Source organism: Symphodus melops (assembly GCF_947650265.1).
Source record: "Symphodus melops genome assembly, chromosome: 2".
Taxonomy (NCBI): Eukaryota; Metazoa; Chordata; class Actinopteri; order Labriformes; family Labridae; genus Symphodus; species Symphodus melops.
This window is the reverse complement of record NC_136692.1, coordinates 6,382,161-6,400,696: the sequence shown is the minus strand read 5'-3', so window position 1 is coordinate 6,400,696 and position 18,536 is coordinate 6,382,161. Positions and strand designations below refer to the sequence as shown.

Sequence of the window (18,536 nt, the reverse complement as noted above, 5' to 3'; positions counted from 1 at the left end):
AAATGAGAGCTCTCCACCGTGATGTACTGTACATCCACACACTCACGTGTAGGCTGATGCATTATTTTAAGTTCTCTCTGATATGCTTCTATTTGCAGATGCAAACGCCTTCATTAGAGTGTGCACTCTGTGTGTGTGTAATCAATACTGTTTTGTTGCTCACTGCTTTGGTCCCGCGGGAGTTTCCTTTTGTTTGATCATCTGCACTCCGGTAACATTGTAACTTCCCATTCAATGACTTTCAATCACATGTGGCCTGTGGTGACAGTTAACCACTGACCAAATCATTGTGCGTGTGTGTGTGCTCAGATGTGTGTGTACTCTATGTGTGTGCATGTGTCTACGTGTGTTTGGATACTTTTGCATCATTCTGGCCTGCATCAGCGATCATCGAACTCCCCATCTCGCATAAGCTCTGCAATCGATTTGACGACCTCGACTCTGCAAACAGCCAATAGGGAACAAGTCATTCCCCAATAAATGACCAAGGAAATGGTGAGAGAGAAAAAAAGGGGACGAGATAGGAGAGAGAGAGAGAGAGAGAGAGAGAGAGAGAGGGGAGGGGGACAAACAGGAGGAGTGGGGTGAGAAGGTGGCAGACAGATTGAGATTTAATTTTCAGGTCACGGCATCTTGTGTCACTTGAGAATCCAGACACATACAGAGAGGAAGCGATGCACATACGGGCGTGTGCGCATACACACGCACACGCACACACACGCCAGTGCATGTTCTTGTGTGTCAGCACCCCAGCATCTGCGTCCACGCGCATGTGTACGTTTTGTTTAAATGTGTGTCGAGCTGACATAAGCAGAGCTGTAGACATATATCAGGCCTGACATTTAGCGCTTAGCTGTGCCACTAAGCTTATTAGCCAAACACCAAATATCAGCACAATCTTCCTCCCCTTTACAGCCCTTTTTTCTTCACCCAGTGCGCCCCCCCCCCCCTTCTCCCCCACAACCCCCACCTTTCCGCTCCTGTCTAGAGCGCTGGTGGCTCTTCTCTCCTGCTTCCCTCCCTCCCTCTTTTCTTCTTTCTCTCTCTTTTTTTTTTTTTTTTTTTACCCTTGTCGATTTCTTATATTCAACCTGTTAATGCTGACTTTGCCCACGCACGTGAACCTCTCCACAATTCTTTTTGTTTCTCATTTCCACTCCTTTCATTTCTTTCTGCGGAGTCGTGCTGATTGCTACTGAAGGCTTTGACGTCTCATCAACACATACAGGCTGTGTGTGTGTCTCTCTCTCCCTTTCACACACACACACACGTGCATGCACACACACACACACACACACACACACACAATAAGCTGCAATCCAAACAGAAGAAGAAATTACAAAGATGAGAGGAACGCACTGAAAGACTGGCACAATTGAAAGGGCCAAAAGATGTTGACTGGAGCAGGCAGAATAAATTGAATTGAAATCATTTGCTGTATTGACGTTCAACTTTCAATTATCCACTGATGAGAGAGAAAGGGGCAGAGACAGTGCAGGAGAATGAAGGGGAAAGAGGACGATGAGGATGGTGAAGGAGAGGGGAGAAAGGAGAGGGAGGACGAGGGAATGTGCAGTGCTCTTTTTAGTAGCAATAACAGTTCAATCAAGGAGAAATGTATGTGGAACTAAGTGGTCTGTAATGGGAAATAGGCTCTAACAGGAGGAGAGAGAGGGGCAGAGAGGGACAGGGAGTGAGGGAACGGGCAGCGGGAGGCAAAAATGGTACACAGATAGAGCAAAGGCCACTAAAACAAGCAATTCCTCCAAAATTGCAATCATGTCAGAGAGGATTGGACCATGTCACTAACTCAAATACATGACCGGTGGCTCCCTTAATCCTCCAAGACATGGCATTTGTGCATGTTTTTTTTGGGGGGGGGGGTTTTTCCAGCGCCTATGTACTCATGTATGCATGGGGTTTTGAAGAACATCACTCCATGAGCTTCATCAGAGCATCTAGGTCAGCACGAGAGAGAGAAAAAGAGTGACTTTTTGGAGCGTACAAAAGATGAGAGAAGAGGGAGGAAAATGAAGCCGTGCAGGAGCATTAAGGAGAGAAGACAAGGGACAAGGATTAAAAGAGGGACGCTGCAGGGTTGGGGTCTTTTATTTCTGTCTTTATAATTCTCTCTCCCAGCCGAGCTCTGAGTGTGATTTAAGTCCAATTCTGGTGTTAAATTATTAGTGTGGTATTCTTTATTAAAGGTGAAAAGGAGTGGGGGGGGGGGGGGACTTGAAGCAATTCAAAATTCAGGAAATGAGACGTGGCACTGGATGCAGAGAAAAGGTTTTATACGGTTCAGTTAATTGAATTCGTAGCCACGGTGAGTTCCTCCACTGAAAAGGAGTTAAGGACTAGCTCTGCATCTGGAGATTAACACTCTCTCAAGTGCCTTTTTTCTTTGTTTTTTTTGTTTTTTAATTCAGACTCACCTGCCAAGGTTACTCTCATTGTCTTTCCCTTCGTCACCCCGCTCTTCTTGTTCTTCTTTTTCTTCTTCTCTTTTTTTCCGCAGTCTTCCAATTACGAACACAAATCATCTTCTCTCACCCCCTCCTTTGTTTAATCTGGCAGCAAGTGCTTAAGCTCCATAATGAATGTTTCCATGTTCAATAATACTCAGATTCTCTCTTTCACTCTCTCCCTTCCTCCATCCCCCTCTTGTCTTTCATGCACATACAGCACACATGCACAGTATATATAGTACACCACGTCCCCTCACTGCTTGAGTCACACATCACAGGCTATTGAGAGGTTTGAAGGGAACATAAATCACTTTTTGATCACCTTGCCTGCTTTCAAAAAAGCGTGAAACAGCACAGAAGGAGGTTGGTGGGAGACTTCTAAACGGTTTATTTACTCAACTAAGATTTGTCTGAATTCACTATATATGACTCCTAAACCTTTTCATTTGATAATAAGCCTATCCTGCCCTCACTTCTCCTTCCTCCTCTGAACTGCTGCAGTATGCTGTGGGAAACGCTCCCTCACAGCCTCAAATGTGAAAAGATGTTTCCAGTGAAACACTGTCAAATTAATTTTACACATCCTCTAAGAGTAAGCTCTGCATTCATGCTTCAAAGACGGATGTTTTGGGTTTTTTTGACATTACAATTTGGAGGACACATACATTTCTTCCTGGCTCTCGCTGCTGTTGTTCCCGTTTGAGCGCTTGGTGAAGCCTTGACAGTGGTTCCACATTGCTGCTCCAACATCAGCCAGATTGATATGAAGCAGGCGAGGCTGGAGGGCACACTGCTGGTTTACTTAGAGTGAGCGCGTGATAAGAAGGCGGTGGCAGATGCACACAATTGCACTGGCACAAACAATTACGCAGACGCACACGGGCACATAAAAAATGACTCTGACATGCATACCCTTGCTGCTCTCTTTTCTTTCCCTGTCGTGCTCTCTGTCACAAAGACGCACACAAGGAGCCACACACGTCTGCTTTCTCTTTCTCCCTCCCACAGTGTCTCTCTCTCTCATACTCACGCACACACACACACGCATACACACACATGATCCTCACATCAATATTCTGAACAGCTTTCCAGGTCGACCGGACGCTGATCCATCAAGCCCCGACATTGTGTCGCTTTGTATCTACGGGAACCTTCAGCATTAGAGCGGAGCACCGACAGCCCGCTGTCACCAGGAAATTCACTGTGCATGCCTGTGTGTGTGTGTGTGTGTGTGTTTGCATGTGTGTGTTCACTCTCATAGACCAAGTACACTGACACACAATAATCATCCATGCACACACACACACACACATGCTCTCACATTCACCGAATAATTTATATCTTAATGGCTGATGTTACAGTTTTATCCAGACTCTTCACATTCCCAACTTCCCTTCTAAATCACAAAAGACGACTGTGTGTGTGTGTGTGTGTGTGTGTGTGTGTGTGTGTGTGTGCGCGTGTGTAGTAGCTATCGTAGCTTGTCTCTTTGATCAGCCTATAAAAGCACCGAGGCGTGGACAGATAGCTCAGACCAACACCCTATCGCTCCTTCACTCCCCCCCTGAGTCTTTCCTTCTCCCTCTCACACATTAACCATCATGAACAAACAGCCGACACACTCCCAAAAACACTCTCCCATGTGTTTAGCTGCATCTCCCCCATCATAGTATTGTGCTGCCTTCCTCGGCTTCTTTATCTGTCAGGAGGGCTGAATGTGTCTGCTCCAGTTTATCTGTCCTCCTCTCTGTACTTGAAACTGGTTTTTTTATTTTTTTATTTTTTTATTTTCGCGCTGAACAGTTAATGCATATTCTTTTACGTAACTAAAGTGAGAGTGTCACTTTGCAAAGCGATAGCAAATATTGATACTTGGTGGACGGCTGCTCTGTAAGTGACTTAAAAACCATCACAAACTGAAAAATAATCTGTTTGCTTTTCCAACTGCAGCTACAACTCCAGTAATTAGATTTTCTGCTCTGCCTCTGTTTTTTTTCCCGCACACACTGGAACTCGGGAAATTAGATTTTGACTTCATTGTGCACGAAACAAAAAAAAACCTTTATTTTTCCCCTCTCCATTTTCTACTCTGTCTCTGTTCTCTCCACTCTAGATCAGTATTTTCATGACCCACCTGTCCAACTACGGCAATGATCGCCTGGGTCTGTACACATTTGTAAACCTGGCCTCCTTTCTTCGCTCGTGGACTAACCTGAGACTCCACACGCTCCCGCCTCTGCAGCTCGCACACAAGTACTTCCAGCTTTTCCCCGAACAAAGGAACCCACACTGGCAGGTGTGTATGCATAGGTGTTTGCCCACATGTGCAGGCTTGTGAGTTTCCTCTCTTGTCTGCGTTAGCAGCTGCATTTCTGCGCAATAAGATAGGCTTATTATGTAGATTGAAAAATATTCAGCAGAAAAACAGATTGTATGAGCTAAGTGGGGCCCATTGTCTTTTGTACTGTACAAAGTGGGATAATTTATTGAGTTCATTTTGCACATTGCTGACTTTGACTCAAATGTCGGGAAAGAAGGAGTGCATGCCTCCTGAAGAAGTATTTACCCGATGCAATATAAAATGAGCAGATGCAGCTCCGTTGACTTCACTCATTGTTTTAGAAACAAATGTTTTGGAGCCTCGAGTTCATCCTTTTTTACATTTGCGATCTTGTCCTTTTGGAGCCAGAAGTGACAACACTTGGATGACAGGATGTCTGTCTCCTGGTTGAAGCCCTACTTTAAAGAATAACCTGTTTTATTCTGTTTTCCCCCTAAATGAGACCATCATCATTTACTAAACTAACTATCATCTGTATTATACAAGACAAGAGGCAACGGAGACAATTTAATCAGTAGAAAAATGTTCAGAGATTAACAACAAACTGAGAAGCAGGGTCGTTCTCTCAACTTGTTCTCTGTTCCCCCTGTAGGCCTTTCGAAAAGAAAGAAAAAAAACAGCTGTATTGTGTTTGTTTCGCTTGCAAACGAAGAGGCTTCATACACCCATAATATCGTTTATATATGATTTACAACAGCACATTTCTCATAGAGGTTTATGAAATTATTTGTTGAAAAAAAAAAGAGGACAGAAGGTTTACCTGAAAAAAAAGCAGTTTTTCTGTTTTCCTTTTTCAGACTTTTTTTAATGTATTTATTAAAGTATATATGCTGCTTCTCTGTGGTGTTATGTACTCTCATGTGCGATTGTAATAGTGTTATGCATGAAACAATAAGATAAGCTTAATTTATTCTTCGTGGTAAATCCCCCTTGGATGTATGGGCATGTATGTTCCTGCTCGTATTATCCGTACGCAATCACTTTAACCAGCTAATCCTTTTTTTTTTCTTTTCCTCTGTAGAACCCTTGTGATGACAAACGGCACAAAGACATCTGGTCCAAAGAGAAAACATGTGACAGGCTACCCAAGTTTATGGTCATAGGCCCACAGAAAACAGGTGAGCCACACACAAACACACACGAGCAACAAAAGAGGCTCCTTCTTTGTGCCGAGTTGTTGGAATCCACAACATCACAGCCCGCTCCCGTAATCCCTCCTGCTCCTTTGGTCCTGTCAGAGGAAGACAAAGCGGAGGTTCTTACCTCCTTTCTTCCACCCACATATATCTGCTTTAGATGTATAGAGATACAGTACTGGCCGACTGTACCCTCCTTCTTTTTTTAAACTCTACTCTGTCTTTGTCAAAGAGGCAAAAAGAGGAGGACATTGTTAAAAATCTGTATAAATGACTTTTGGCTCCTTTTTTTTTTTTTTTTTGTCATGGTGTGATTTCAAATATTGCCGTTGTTTAGTTGGAGAGGTAAAGAGGTGCTGAAATGATGCTAGTTAACCGGGTGATAGCTTCTGAAGGGGAGGAGCGCTCACTTGAGCAACTTTAGCAGGCCAACAACAGCAGCAGTTCATTAAAATGTCATTTCAACATGTCACAGATGTTCGAAGGCAAATCGGAAAACGGAGTGAAAGAGGTTGTAACATGATGTGTGGGAGTCAGTGTGGGGTGAGTGGGGCACGAAAGAGCTGCTGAGGGTGAGACAGAGGGCACAACCAGAGCCCCTCTGCTGATTGGTGTCAAATGGTCTTGAATCATTTGATGGGGAAGCCTGTGATCTTTGCAGACACACACACACACACACACACACACACACACACACACACACACACACAAACACATATAGTGTGAACTCAGCAAGATATAAATCTCATCGAGGGAAAAATCATCCAGTAAGGATCAGTGGACAGCTCTCACACATACTGATCAAGCACACACACATACACACACACACACACACACACACACACTACTCTGACACACACTCTGTTGAGCTGAATTAATGAGCCAGTTATGAATTATGCCCTTTCTTCCAGGAACGACGGCACTTTATCTCTTCCTGCTCATGCATTCTTCCATCTCCAGTAACTTCCCCAGTCCTAAGACTTACGAGGAGGTCCAGTTCTTCAACACCAATAACTACCACAAAGGAATCGACTGGTGCGAGCACATACACACGACCCACACTTACAGCTATCTTGATTTCCCCCACTGCCTTTTTATGAGCTCGAAGCGAAGGTGAAATGAAAGACTGCAAACAAGCCTTTTTCATTACAACAGCCTGTAGTGTCTTTGTGTAGACTTAAATGTTACATTAAGTAGTTTAAAAGTACTAAAAAATGTTTTCAAAATGATCTTTTACGACTGCAAACATGCGCCAACAGACATATGGCTGCCTAAATTGACCCATAATGGTTTACTTAGACGACAGAAACACAGCTGGTGCAATCTCTGAAGTCATCGGAAAAAGGCTTCACTCTGAAAATTCTTCATTAGACAGTGTTCAAAATTACATTGTCAAGTTTGTTTCAAACTCATTGCCTTTGCTCAGATTAACTGACAATAACTTGATGTGACTTTGGCACTTGTGTCCGACTTTGAAAAAATCTGCATCAACTTCACTTGAAGATTTGCAGTAAGGCTCTTCTATGAGTTCTGTATCTTTGCGTGCATGCGTGTGTATTTATATTCTCCATTTTTCTGCGTGTCTGTTGCCTCAGGTACATGGAGTTTTTCCCTGTGCCTTCTAATGTTAGCACTGACTTCCTGTTTGAGAAAAGCGCAAACTACTTTCCATCAGAGGACTCCCCGCGGCGGGCTGCTGCCCTGCTGCCAAAGGCCAAGATCATCACCCTGCTCATCAACCCCTCTGACAGAGCCTACAGCTGGTATCAGGTGCATACACAAAACACACACAATGTATTAGATGCCCGTGTCTGCAATATTTTAAAGTCTCTGCAGCTGCTTGCTTTATCTCAACATGCTCATCTCTGTAAGCAATTAAGTTAATTTTCAAAGATTGTCTTTGCACTCAGATTTCAGTCTGCATTGAAATTAATTAGGCTGATTCACCAAAACACTTTAACGCCGGAAATGTCACAAGGTCCTGAAAATGTATTGTGTTTAATTAATTAGACATCAATGTCAACAACGTGCCAGCTTAAATGTTATGGAGATACATGTGTGGGCCCAAATGTCTCATTTACAAAGAAAACACCCTCTGGTGAAAAGTTTTGGAAAAGAGAGACTGCGTTAAAATTGAGATCTATTTCTGATAACCTTTCTAGCATCAAAGAGCTCACGAGGACCGTGCAGCCCTACAGTTCACCTTCTATGATGTCATCAGCGCGAGACCAGGCGCACCAACTGAGCTCCGCTCCCTCCAGAACCGTTGCCTCATCCCCGGTCTTTACTCCACACACCTGGAGAGGTGGCTGACTTACTATCCTGCCAACCAGGTACATGCACAGATACTATTCCACTGCTAGGTGAAACACATGCACACCTCATACAGTATGTAATGTTAAAGCCTTGCATTAAGTTTGGAAGATGATACTTGTCATTTACATCCTTGATGACTGGGGATTAAAGAAGGGCGTTATTTTTTATGAAACTGCAATTGAAACTTCCTCTTCTAAAGTAAATATTGGTCAGAGAGTTTATTGTTGGATTGGTGACAACATTTTTGTTACTGATCTAAATGTAGTGTTTAGACATTACATGCACACTTTGTACACTTTTGACAGGAATAAGTTGGATCAAGCGGATGAAATGGGGGCGCCGGTAATATATTGGTTAGTCCACACGCCCAATGTTCGGAGGATGTGGTTGTCAAAATCGAATCTGACCTGTTGCTGTTTTCCCGCATGTTATCCCCCCCCTCCCAAAAAAAAGAGGATCATATGATAGAATATGCCCAAATGCTTTAGCGCAGTATCTGCTTTCACAGTGGCCATTTTTTCTCTTTTTTTACACTCGGGTTGGAAGTTAAAGCTTTTCAAATTTCAATCTGCTGTGTTCCAGGTTTTAACAGCGTATTTTATGTCCCAAAAGCTGCTGTTTGACAGCAGCTAAAAAGCAATAAAGCACTTCCTCGCTAACATTATTCTAATAGTGTCAACGATATGATAGGAAAGAGGTGTCATTTCGCAGTTGGCAGTTGGCAGTATTTGCGAACTGAAATGCTAGCTGACAGTTAGCCAGGAATTGGCTGCTTGCTTATGTAGCCTAAAAGGTTGTTAGCTGTTTGCTGTTACCTTTGCGACTTAGGTATAATTTGTAACTTTATGTCCCTAAATGTCCCAAGTTCAGTTTCAGTTGTAAGTTATATAAGAAGTGGTTAAATAAGAAAGAGTTGTCAGGTGGGCTCAGCTATCGGATCCTTTAACATGGATTACATCACACAATTATGTGTCTGAGCTTTCTACCCTTAGCATGATGTAAAAGAGACATGGCCGCTCTGTGTGTATGGCTGAATGCATTTTCTGAGCAGTTATTGGTACCTACCTAACTGGTTTAACTATTCTGTGTCTGTGTAGGTGATGATTATAGACGGCCATCAGCTGAGAACGGATCCTGCTGCAGTGATGGATGAAGTCCAGAAGTTCCTGGGAGTCACTCCTCACTTAAACTACTCCCAGGCTCTCACGTAAGTCTCTCCTTCTTTCTCTCTTTATTCACTCTGTCCCTGGCGTCCTGCAGTGTAAGGGTACCTTTCACCTGGCATGTGCTGTGAGAGAAAATATGTTTTCATACTCCAGCTGTAACATTTCGCCAAAGCTTAATCTATGTGAAGACTGACATCTACTGGCGAACAGCTGGGAACTAACGTGGTCATCTCCTCTTCATCGTTGGTGCCAGGTGGTGTCAGGGATGGAGACTTGATGGGTGGATGCACTGATTTGACATCAAATATTACACATGAAATATTAAAACATACATAGATATAAAAGCAAAGTAAAATACCAAGGTACTGGAACGACTTTAACAGCATTAAAGGAGATTAGTGTCATGAGATGTAGCTTGAATTGCATAAAAAAAGGCTTGGTTAGCAATAGTGATTCTGATTTATTCTGATTATTCTGATTCTGGTGATTGAACTCACACCCAGACTTTAGGTATTACTTCCCAAAGTATTTACATGTGGATACATGAATACTGCATGTATCATAAACAGTGCTAGTTCTTTTATTTTTCATCTTTTTTTGAAGTAACCACTGAAACCTCGTTGTTGAATCCCTCTCTTTTGAGTTGCATGTAATAGGTGGACATGGTTGTCCAATCAGCCTGATTGATAGCATCTGGGCCCTACGCTCTCTTTCTTTATATAAGCTGAACCTTAGAAACGCTCTGCGTGCGCATTCTTTGGTTGTTTTGTCTTCCTTCTCCAGCCAACAAATGCACAATTTTCTCACACCCACTCACTTACTGTTTACAACTGACTATAATGACACCCAAAGCTCATCTCTTTTGTAAATGTATTTAGTTTGGTGTAATAATATTTATATGTAGTGATATTTTTTGTCACCTCACCCTTTATTTTCCAAGGCCGTTGAGCCAGTAATGATAACAATAACAAACAAAAAATATTTGAAGTGCAAGCCCCCTAAACTGCTTGTCTGGGATCGAAACCTAACAGAGATTTCACTGTCTCACAGACGTACACTGCTTTCCTGTCTCTGTTACTGCTATCTGAATAAATAATAGCAGGAACATGTTAGTTTCCTGCAAAATGTCAATCACAAAAAACTAGAAGCCTGAATACACAACGATCAGTTGCACAGAAGTAATGCAATTTGTATGAACTACACGTACTTTTAGAAAATGACATGAAAAAGTTGTGTTAGGCACATTTAAGGTATTTTTCAGAACAAGTATATCTTACTCTTTAATGCAGATAGAATGTATCTTGGCATCTTGGCAAATTCAGTATATAAGAAGGGCCTTAATACAAGTCCAGATAATTAGCACACTCCTCTGTTTCAACCCCATTAGATATTTCGCAAGTGACTTTATTTTTCTAGCACCACTCATCAAAATGCAATCTGCTCGCAGGCCCTCAAATCTCCAGACAGGGACACCGAGAACTTATAGTTTCAATTGGGACAAAGAATGCCTCTGTCTTGAATCACAAGCTCACATGCATACAAATAATTCGTAAAGAGAAGCTTTTGACAGAATAATAACGAAGCTGTGTTTGTGTTGGTGTGTAAGTGTGCGCGCAGGGGGTTTGTGTGTGCGTATGTTTTGGGCGAAGACAGAGTCACACAAAAGCCTAATCTTTCTTCTCTCCCTCTCAGTCTTTTGACATGGCAGCCGTTTGACAGATCCTCAACACCAGAGCCTATTTATTTAATCCCCCCTCTCTCCTTTCTCCCTCCTGTCCTGTCGGAGGAAAAGTGAAGGAGAACCTCTTAACTGATTCTTCTTTTTTATTCACCGGTGATGCGTGCAGATAAATAACAATATTTGCGCCCTTCAGTCAAATTCACATCAGAAACTATACTCTGACTGCCAAATAGATGGAAACAGTCTGTTCACTGCTTATTTAGCTGTATGACTGTACTGCATGATCAAGGTGCATAACTGTGTAATTAAAAAGAAAATGTAAATACATTTCATAAATGCGTGCTCTTTATGCGTGAGCAGTTATACTAATGCATATTGTAAACACATGCACATATACAATGAAATAAAGCCTATTTACTTTATGTCCCTGCATAAATCAAAGTGTATCTATTTATTCTATATGGACAAATTCATATATTTAGAAACATGCTTTGCTTTGGCCAATATTGAATGTTATAGAGTCAGCAGATCTTTTTAAATATTCATTAAATTAATTTTGTGTTTTTCACATTCAATCACCAAAAAGCTGCCAACCATCAGCCATGCACATACTGTAGGTACATCCCCAAGTGATCAGACAATTTCCTCTTCCTGTTATTTTACGTCTTTGGTTGCCAAATTTCCAATAATAAGGCTGCTGCGCAATCTGATACATTACAATACGATACACTTTACTGTCCCAGGAGAAACTTGTCTTGGACTCCTGTAGTGCACACACTAAGCTGTCTCTACTGTCAAATCTGTGAATAAAAACCATAGAAACAAACAACACATTTTAACAGAGAAGCACACGCCAATGAAAACACAAACAACATATATTGCACATTACCCTTATGCATAAAAAACAACATCCATGAGGTAAAGATGAGAAAACCCCACACACAACCCATACTGCCTTAAGAAACATTGTCCATTGTTTTGTGACCAAAAATGTCAATCTGACAACCACATCATTGAGATAATAGTCAGCTTTTTCTGTTTGTCTATAGGCTGCCTTGATTGCATGAAAGGTCCTTTGTTAAAGAATGTATGATGGATGGATGGAGGCCTATTGAAAAAAAGCATTTGATAAAAGGAGGAAAGATGTGCTGTATGTTTTATAATATTCTTCAAATGCTTGACACAATTGCAGTAAAACATTAGTCCCTCAGTTTAAAACAAAAAAACAACGACTGTGTAAGGGGCCAAAAGATCAGAAGAACTTATTCCCTCAGTATTGCGTGTCTGCATTGAGTACCAGTATACGTAACCGAGAAAGAGCCAGGCTTCTCAACGGAGAGGAGAAGCATGTAAAGAGAGGGCGAGAGAGGCGGAGACAGATGAGAGGAGACAGTGTGTCAGTTGCAGAGACACCGATAGCAAAGAGTAGGAGATAGACAGAGAGTGTGCCCAATGTGTGCTGACATTTATGTGAGTGTGAGTGAGTGTACGTGAGCCATACTTTTTCAACTTTAATTCCTTCAAGGAAGAAGCTCTGCTTTATACTACTCATTTTGAATTTCTCACAAAGACGTGTCATCATTTTCTCTCCTCTCTCGGTTTCTCTTCTCACAGTTTCGACCCTCAGAAGGGCTTTTGGTGCCAGCTACTTGAGGGAGGAAAGACCAAGTGTTTGGGAAAAAGCAAAGGGAGAAAGTACCCACCTATGGAGCCAGAGGTAAAAAGTCTACATTTTAATTAAAACAGATTTCAGCCCAGTTGGAATAAAAATTATATGACATGTTGGCGAAAAAGACAAATAATAAAGAGAAAGCAGCAGTCTGACTGACAGTGACAGCCCACAGTGCTTTCCATTGCTGTGGCAAAATTTCCCACAGGACTCTGCGTTGGGGTGGAAACTGTCAGCCAATCAGATCCTGCCAGAAAGTTACAACCTAATTATGAGGACTCAATAGTGACACAACACCCGCGAGAGAGAAGATGGGGGGAGTGTTAGGACGGAGAGAGGAAGGTAGAAGGAGAAAATCCAATCCATAAATCTTTGTTCCGGCCACTGATTCCACAGAGGAGAGAGCAGACGTGCAGACAATGAATCACACGTTTGCTCTCGCATGAAGACAAACACACAGGGATACGCTTTGTCTCCACACATGTGATCACACATGGCTAATGGCTGCCTTGCAGTGTCACCTGTAATTAAACTGTATTTGAGCTTCCACCGTAGGGACAGACGGAGAGGGAGAGAGGACGATGGGGAACATCGGGGAGGGGAGACAGGGAAAGGCAGAGATGAGGGATGCACACAGGAGGGAGAAAGATAATGGATCTCATGCATCCTTCATGTAATTTTCTCCCTCTCTCTGACCTCTATACTTTCTGAGCTCGATTCTTGAAGCTCTGCGTTTAGAGGCCCTAAAGTCCTATTGTGGAGAAATAAACTAATCTAATGATAGTGGCACATCATTAATCTCTCTCAATTTCGTGTTTGTCCCTTACTCCCACGCTGTCTCTTTTATTTTCTTCACTTAATATCCCTCCTTAAACAACACTTTTACATCCCTCCTGCCACCATCTTCCCTTCATTCTGTCTCCTCTTCCTGTCTTTGCCATGTACTTGCTCACCAACTTGAATTATTCCCCTAATTGTTTTGCTTCCACACTCCATTGCATGTATTTCCCAATGTATGTATGCTCTTCCTTATATCTATTTTGCTTATCCTCTGTTCTCCCCCCTTCTGTCCTCAGGCTCATGCATATCTCTCCAGGTACTACAGGGAACACAACGTGGAGCTGTCAAAGCTGCTGCATCGTCTCGGACAGCCTCTTCCCTCCTGGCTGAGAGAGGAGCTTCAGAAGGTCAGCAGCATTAAACTCTGGGACACTCATCACACAATTTAAGACAGTGGGAGATAAATTGGCTAAACCAATTTAAGAAAGGTGGCAGTGAAAGAAAAGTTCTTCTGAAAGGGTTGAAAAGTGGTAAAGGACGTCTTGAAAAACTTGTCGGTCACAATTACAGTATGTAGAAACGTTTTTGTGAAGCTTGTAACCCTCAAAAGGTCATAAAAATAAGATAACGGAGAGAGGTCTTTTAATTTATGTTTTCTGAAGTGTTCTTTTTTTTTTCTCTTCTTTTTTTTTTTTATAACATTTTTACTTTTATTGGATAGGACAGCCGGATAGAGACGAGAAATGTAGTGAGGAGATCGTAGGGGAGGACATGCAGCGAAGGGCCAATGTTGGATTTTAAACTACAGCCTCTGCAACGAGGGCTGCAGCCTCTGCACAACATAACCGCCATAAATTGTCCTTTTAACGGTTGAATTAATCTATAAAGCCAAAGAAGCCTGCAAGAGTGAACAGAGCTGAGCCATTTAATGTGTTCGCTCCGTCGAGCACGCTTGTTTTAGGTTGAAAAAAGTTGGATCAAATTGATCCAACTTAAGATCAAGTTAAAACCGCCTTGTGCCACGAGTTAATGAAGAAGCATGTGAAAGTAACCAATGAGCATGGCACCCATCAGACATCAGACTTTCATAAGTCCTGTCGAACCAATCAGAAAAGCAAGGACAAAATGCAACATACAGAAGTCTTTCAAAAATATTTAACGACATAGAAATTCTTACAGTGCAGAAATAAAATGTGTTAATGATGGATTCCGTCGCTTTTAGTGAGAATGTAAAAGTGGATGAGAAAGTTTTACTGGACAAACGGAGTGACCAACAAAAAACTCAAACTATCAGTGGGTGATAGTGAAGACAAGTGAGATATTTCTCAAACTGTCTTGCTTCAGAATTCTTTCAAAGCATTCAAAGCATTCACTTTCTATTCATGGTTTAAGTGCTGTTCCTGACAGCCACCTCACCTTGATCCCTGCATGGCCCGCTCGCTCACTGCTCGACACTGTTTGTCTTTTTGTCGGAGAATTTGTTTTTGTTACTCACTGCTTATGCATCAGAGGGAGCCACTTGACAAGTCTGCTTGCTTTTCAAACCCATTCACAGCCATCACAGCATGTTATCTTTCTTTTTCCATGGCTGACATTTAAATCAATAAATAAACAGAACGGAATTAAATTACTCCTTCTTCCCTCTCTCACCCCCTCTTCTCTCTCTGTTTCCCTCTCAAATCCCATCTCTCTCTTCACCTCTTTCTGAAGGTTAGATAACCTTTGCATCCATGAACAGGGGATAAAGGTCAATGGGTCAATGACGGGAAGAGACCAGGAGCAGCGCCTGACTTTCAGATGTGACTGTCTGCGGCCTTTGAGTGAACCCTGAGGTGACGGCAAGGACAGGAAGCCTTGTCTCACGTAGGAGCTGTGACCCTGCTGGAGAAAACAGAGGTCAGGACAGCGTAAAGACACTTAGACGGGCTGACACTGAACTATTGAATGGATGAACCATCTGAGGGACTAAAGCAATGCAAGTTTTAGGTTACCGTCAGCAGAAATTGAGACCTGATGAAGAGGAATTTGGCAGAAGAGAAGCATCTTTGCAACTCTTGAATACTCCAACCCTGTTCTGAGCTGTGCAAGCTTTTAACTGCAGACCAGCAGAGAATCAGATGGTGATTTCTCTTATTGTTGTTTCATTTCATCTTTGATTTACGATGCCAGGGCAGCGCTGGTCGGCTGTGCGTGGTTTCCAGAGATATGACTTTGCACTAAAATCCATTCCATGTATTTCCAAGACAAAAAGGGAAAAATGCACCCAGTGTAGATTTGTTTTACTTCCTCTTTTTGTTCTTTTTTTTTTGTTACAATGAGAATGAATCATTATGGGTAATAAGTGTGTAGACTCAGGGTGGGTGGCAGGCTATTACTTTCCATCATAATTTGTCTTTACTTTAGTTTTTTTGTTTTTTTTTAATTGAAGATAATTTCTGGTAGATTTATCCCCCTTAAAGATGTCACTTTGGGCATTCACTGGAAAGTATAGACTGGTGAAGCAAGATGCATTTGCCCACTCATTATTTTCCTGCGACGAGGCATGCAGAAGAACAGCATGTCAGTCCAGCAGAGCGGCAGCGCTAGTGATTTAAGCGCTAAGGACCGAGGAAACATGACTCTGCGGATGAAAAGGAACCGAAACCGGCCAAATGGATACGACACTTCATTCCAAGACCCTTTAAGTAGCTTCTGTAACTGCAGGCCACTTTTTTGCATTATCATAATCTCATTCAAGTTTGAACCTCCTTTTTTATTCCTTTGTAAAAAAAAAAATCAGTGGCCTACGTTGTTGAGCTTCAATTTGACTGCAAAACCCCCCACAAAATGTGAAACACAGAAACCAAAATTAAAGACATGGAAATGAATGACAACATGAGCTGTTTTTTGTTCTCCCATGCCAAGCGACACATGTGATCCATACTCTGCTGGCACACGTCTTCAGCTGCACATTGTATCACAGAGTCGCACAGTCTTTGAAACAATGGACTGTTTGTCCTCCCGGGGGAGTAATAGTGTCACACATGACAGTGAGATGTGTGAAGAATGTATGTCTGTCAGGTATTGCATTAGTCCCTAACAGCCTACCTCCTATACACACACGTTTAAACAACAAGGATATTTCACTGTTGTTGGTGACGAAGAAATGTACAGAGCACAAGACATCTTTGAATAGCCTGTATAAATAACAGGATCGAGTCTGTGGACGGGCATCGCACATAAGTTTGCTTTACATTGACGATTCAAACACAGGAAGAAAACAATCTTTTATAAGATATAAAAATCTTTTTTTGTACATTTTTTCATATTTTTTTTAAGGACACATCAAATGAACATCAATTAAATCACGTAATAATCAAACACCAAAAAGACAAACTGCATATACAACCACTGAAACAGGGGATGATATTTACACACACAGACACAGAGCAACTATTTGTATGCTTGGATGAATAGATTTGGCCTTAAAAGTGGAGACAGTAGGGATCTCAGCTCAACAGGCAGTTTGTTCCAGAGAGAAGGAGCATAGTAACTGAAGGCCACCTCTCCAGACTTTGATCGAATTCTTAGTACCACTAACAGACCTTCACTCGATGACCTGAGGGTCCTGGTTGGGTTTTCTGCAAGCAATGTTAGAGGATGTTGGTAAGTGTTGGAATAAAATGCAGTAAGGGCTGCCAGGTAGAATGACTGCCGAGCTATTGACAAGTAACTTCCCTATAAATGTGATGGAGAGCTTTGACATTACCAGAGAAACAGGTCACGACATGAGCAGTGACATCACGTCAGCCGATTTATGCCTTGGTGGTCTAAACAAAAGCGCCTGGAGTGGAGGACTGCACTGATTAATAATAAATCAATAATGACATATACCAGTCAGACAGGAATGAATGCAGGACAAGTTCAAGGTGCAGGAATGTCACACAGGATGACTAAGTTAAAACTATTTCATCTACTGTTTTAAGGAAGCCTTTCAAAAAGATGTGCATGTTAAAAAACCTGTTTGGTGGTCCAGATGAGAGCTGAAACATAATACTGTATCTTTAGCTTAAACCCTGCACTCGTCTGCTATCTCTGACAAGTGGCAGAACTAACTGAGGGATTTCAGGTATTTTAAGTTATGTTCTTCGAAATCAGGTTTCGGTCTGTCCTGCAGTCCACAGGGGCAGGTGTTCGCTGCAAAGCATTTTTTTTAACCAACCTGCTAAGGGATCTGAAAAAAAAAAGGAATTTGACTGATACTGCATACTAGACTAAATTGTTGGTTCATAAAAAAAGTATATAGTATGAAGTGAGTTCGCCTGTGAGAGAAATGTAAGTATAATTAGCTGTTCAACATCTTCACTGTTGACAAAAATAAGCTTTTTTACCTGGATATGAACAGCAGTTATGACTATAGTTTCAGATATCATGTGGAATTTTCTCAAGACAAAATAATACTTAAGGGTTGCTGATGTAGACATAATTGGTCTGAACGAAACACAAATCCCAAATCTCTAAACTTTCAAAAGCAGCTGGTTGGGGGAGGGAGTTTCTCGCAGCCAATTTGATGTGCATGAGAGCGCTCTCATTCAGGTTTAATCATCATCCTCAGATCTTTCCCAACTGGTTTTCCCAAGTGTTGCCAGAGTTAAAGGGATGGAAACAGATACGAACAGAAATAAATTATCCATGTATAATGAGACCTTCTGTTGTGCTCCACCTCATGGACATCCTATATAAACTGGTTAGAGGTTTAGTCAGTAAAGAGATTGAGTTGGGAAAGAAAATTGAAAAAGACACAAATGTCTCTGATATCTTTATTAATCATGTATGTTCATGAGTGTTTTCTTTATGATCATCTTAAGTTGAATCATTTGAATAGAAATAAAATAAACAATATAAAGAAGATATATTCAATATATACTTCAATGTTTACCTTTGATGACATTTAATTCTGTTCTCATCATGTTTTACAAGGAGATTCGTGGTACATGTCA

General features: G+C 41.8%; 1 protein-coding gene across 2 annotated transcripts in view; it reads left to right on the top strand.

Annotated features, from left to right (window-relative positions):
• The window catches only part of ndst3 (N-deacetylase/N-sulfotransferase (heparan glucosaminyl) 3), a 45,695-nt gene extending 28,987 nt beyond the window's left edge, over window positions 1-16,708 (top strand). The window contains exons 7-15 of one of the 2 annotated variants that reach the window (XM_079338274.1): window positions 4,582-4,764; window positions 5,831-5,927; window positions 6,857-6,980; window positions 7,541-7,715; window positions 8,108-8,278; window positions 9,359-9,468; window positions 12,723-12,825; window positions 13,854-13,964; window positions 15,273-16,708. In XM_079338274.1, coding sequence (XP_079194400.1) covers window positions 4,582-4,764; window positions 5,831-5,927; window positions 6,857-6,980; window positions 7,541-7,715; window positions 8,108-8,278; window positions 9,359-9,468; window positions 12,723-12,825; window positions 13,854-13,964; window positions 15,273-15,302 — 1,104 coding nt within the window. In that variant the 3' untranslated portion in view covers window positions 15,303-16,708. Of the gene's footprint in view, window positions 1-4,581; window positions 4,765-5,830; window positions 5,928-6,856; window positions 6,981-7,540; window positions 7,716-8,107; window positions 8,279-9,358; window positions 9,469-12,722; window positions 12,826-13,853; window positions 13,965-15,267 lie in introns of both variants that reach the window. The other variant, XM_079338275.1, reaches the window with a different exon arrangement.
• The last annotated feature ends 1,828 nt before the right edge of the window (window positions 16,709-18,536 follow it).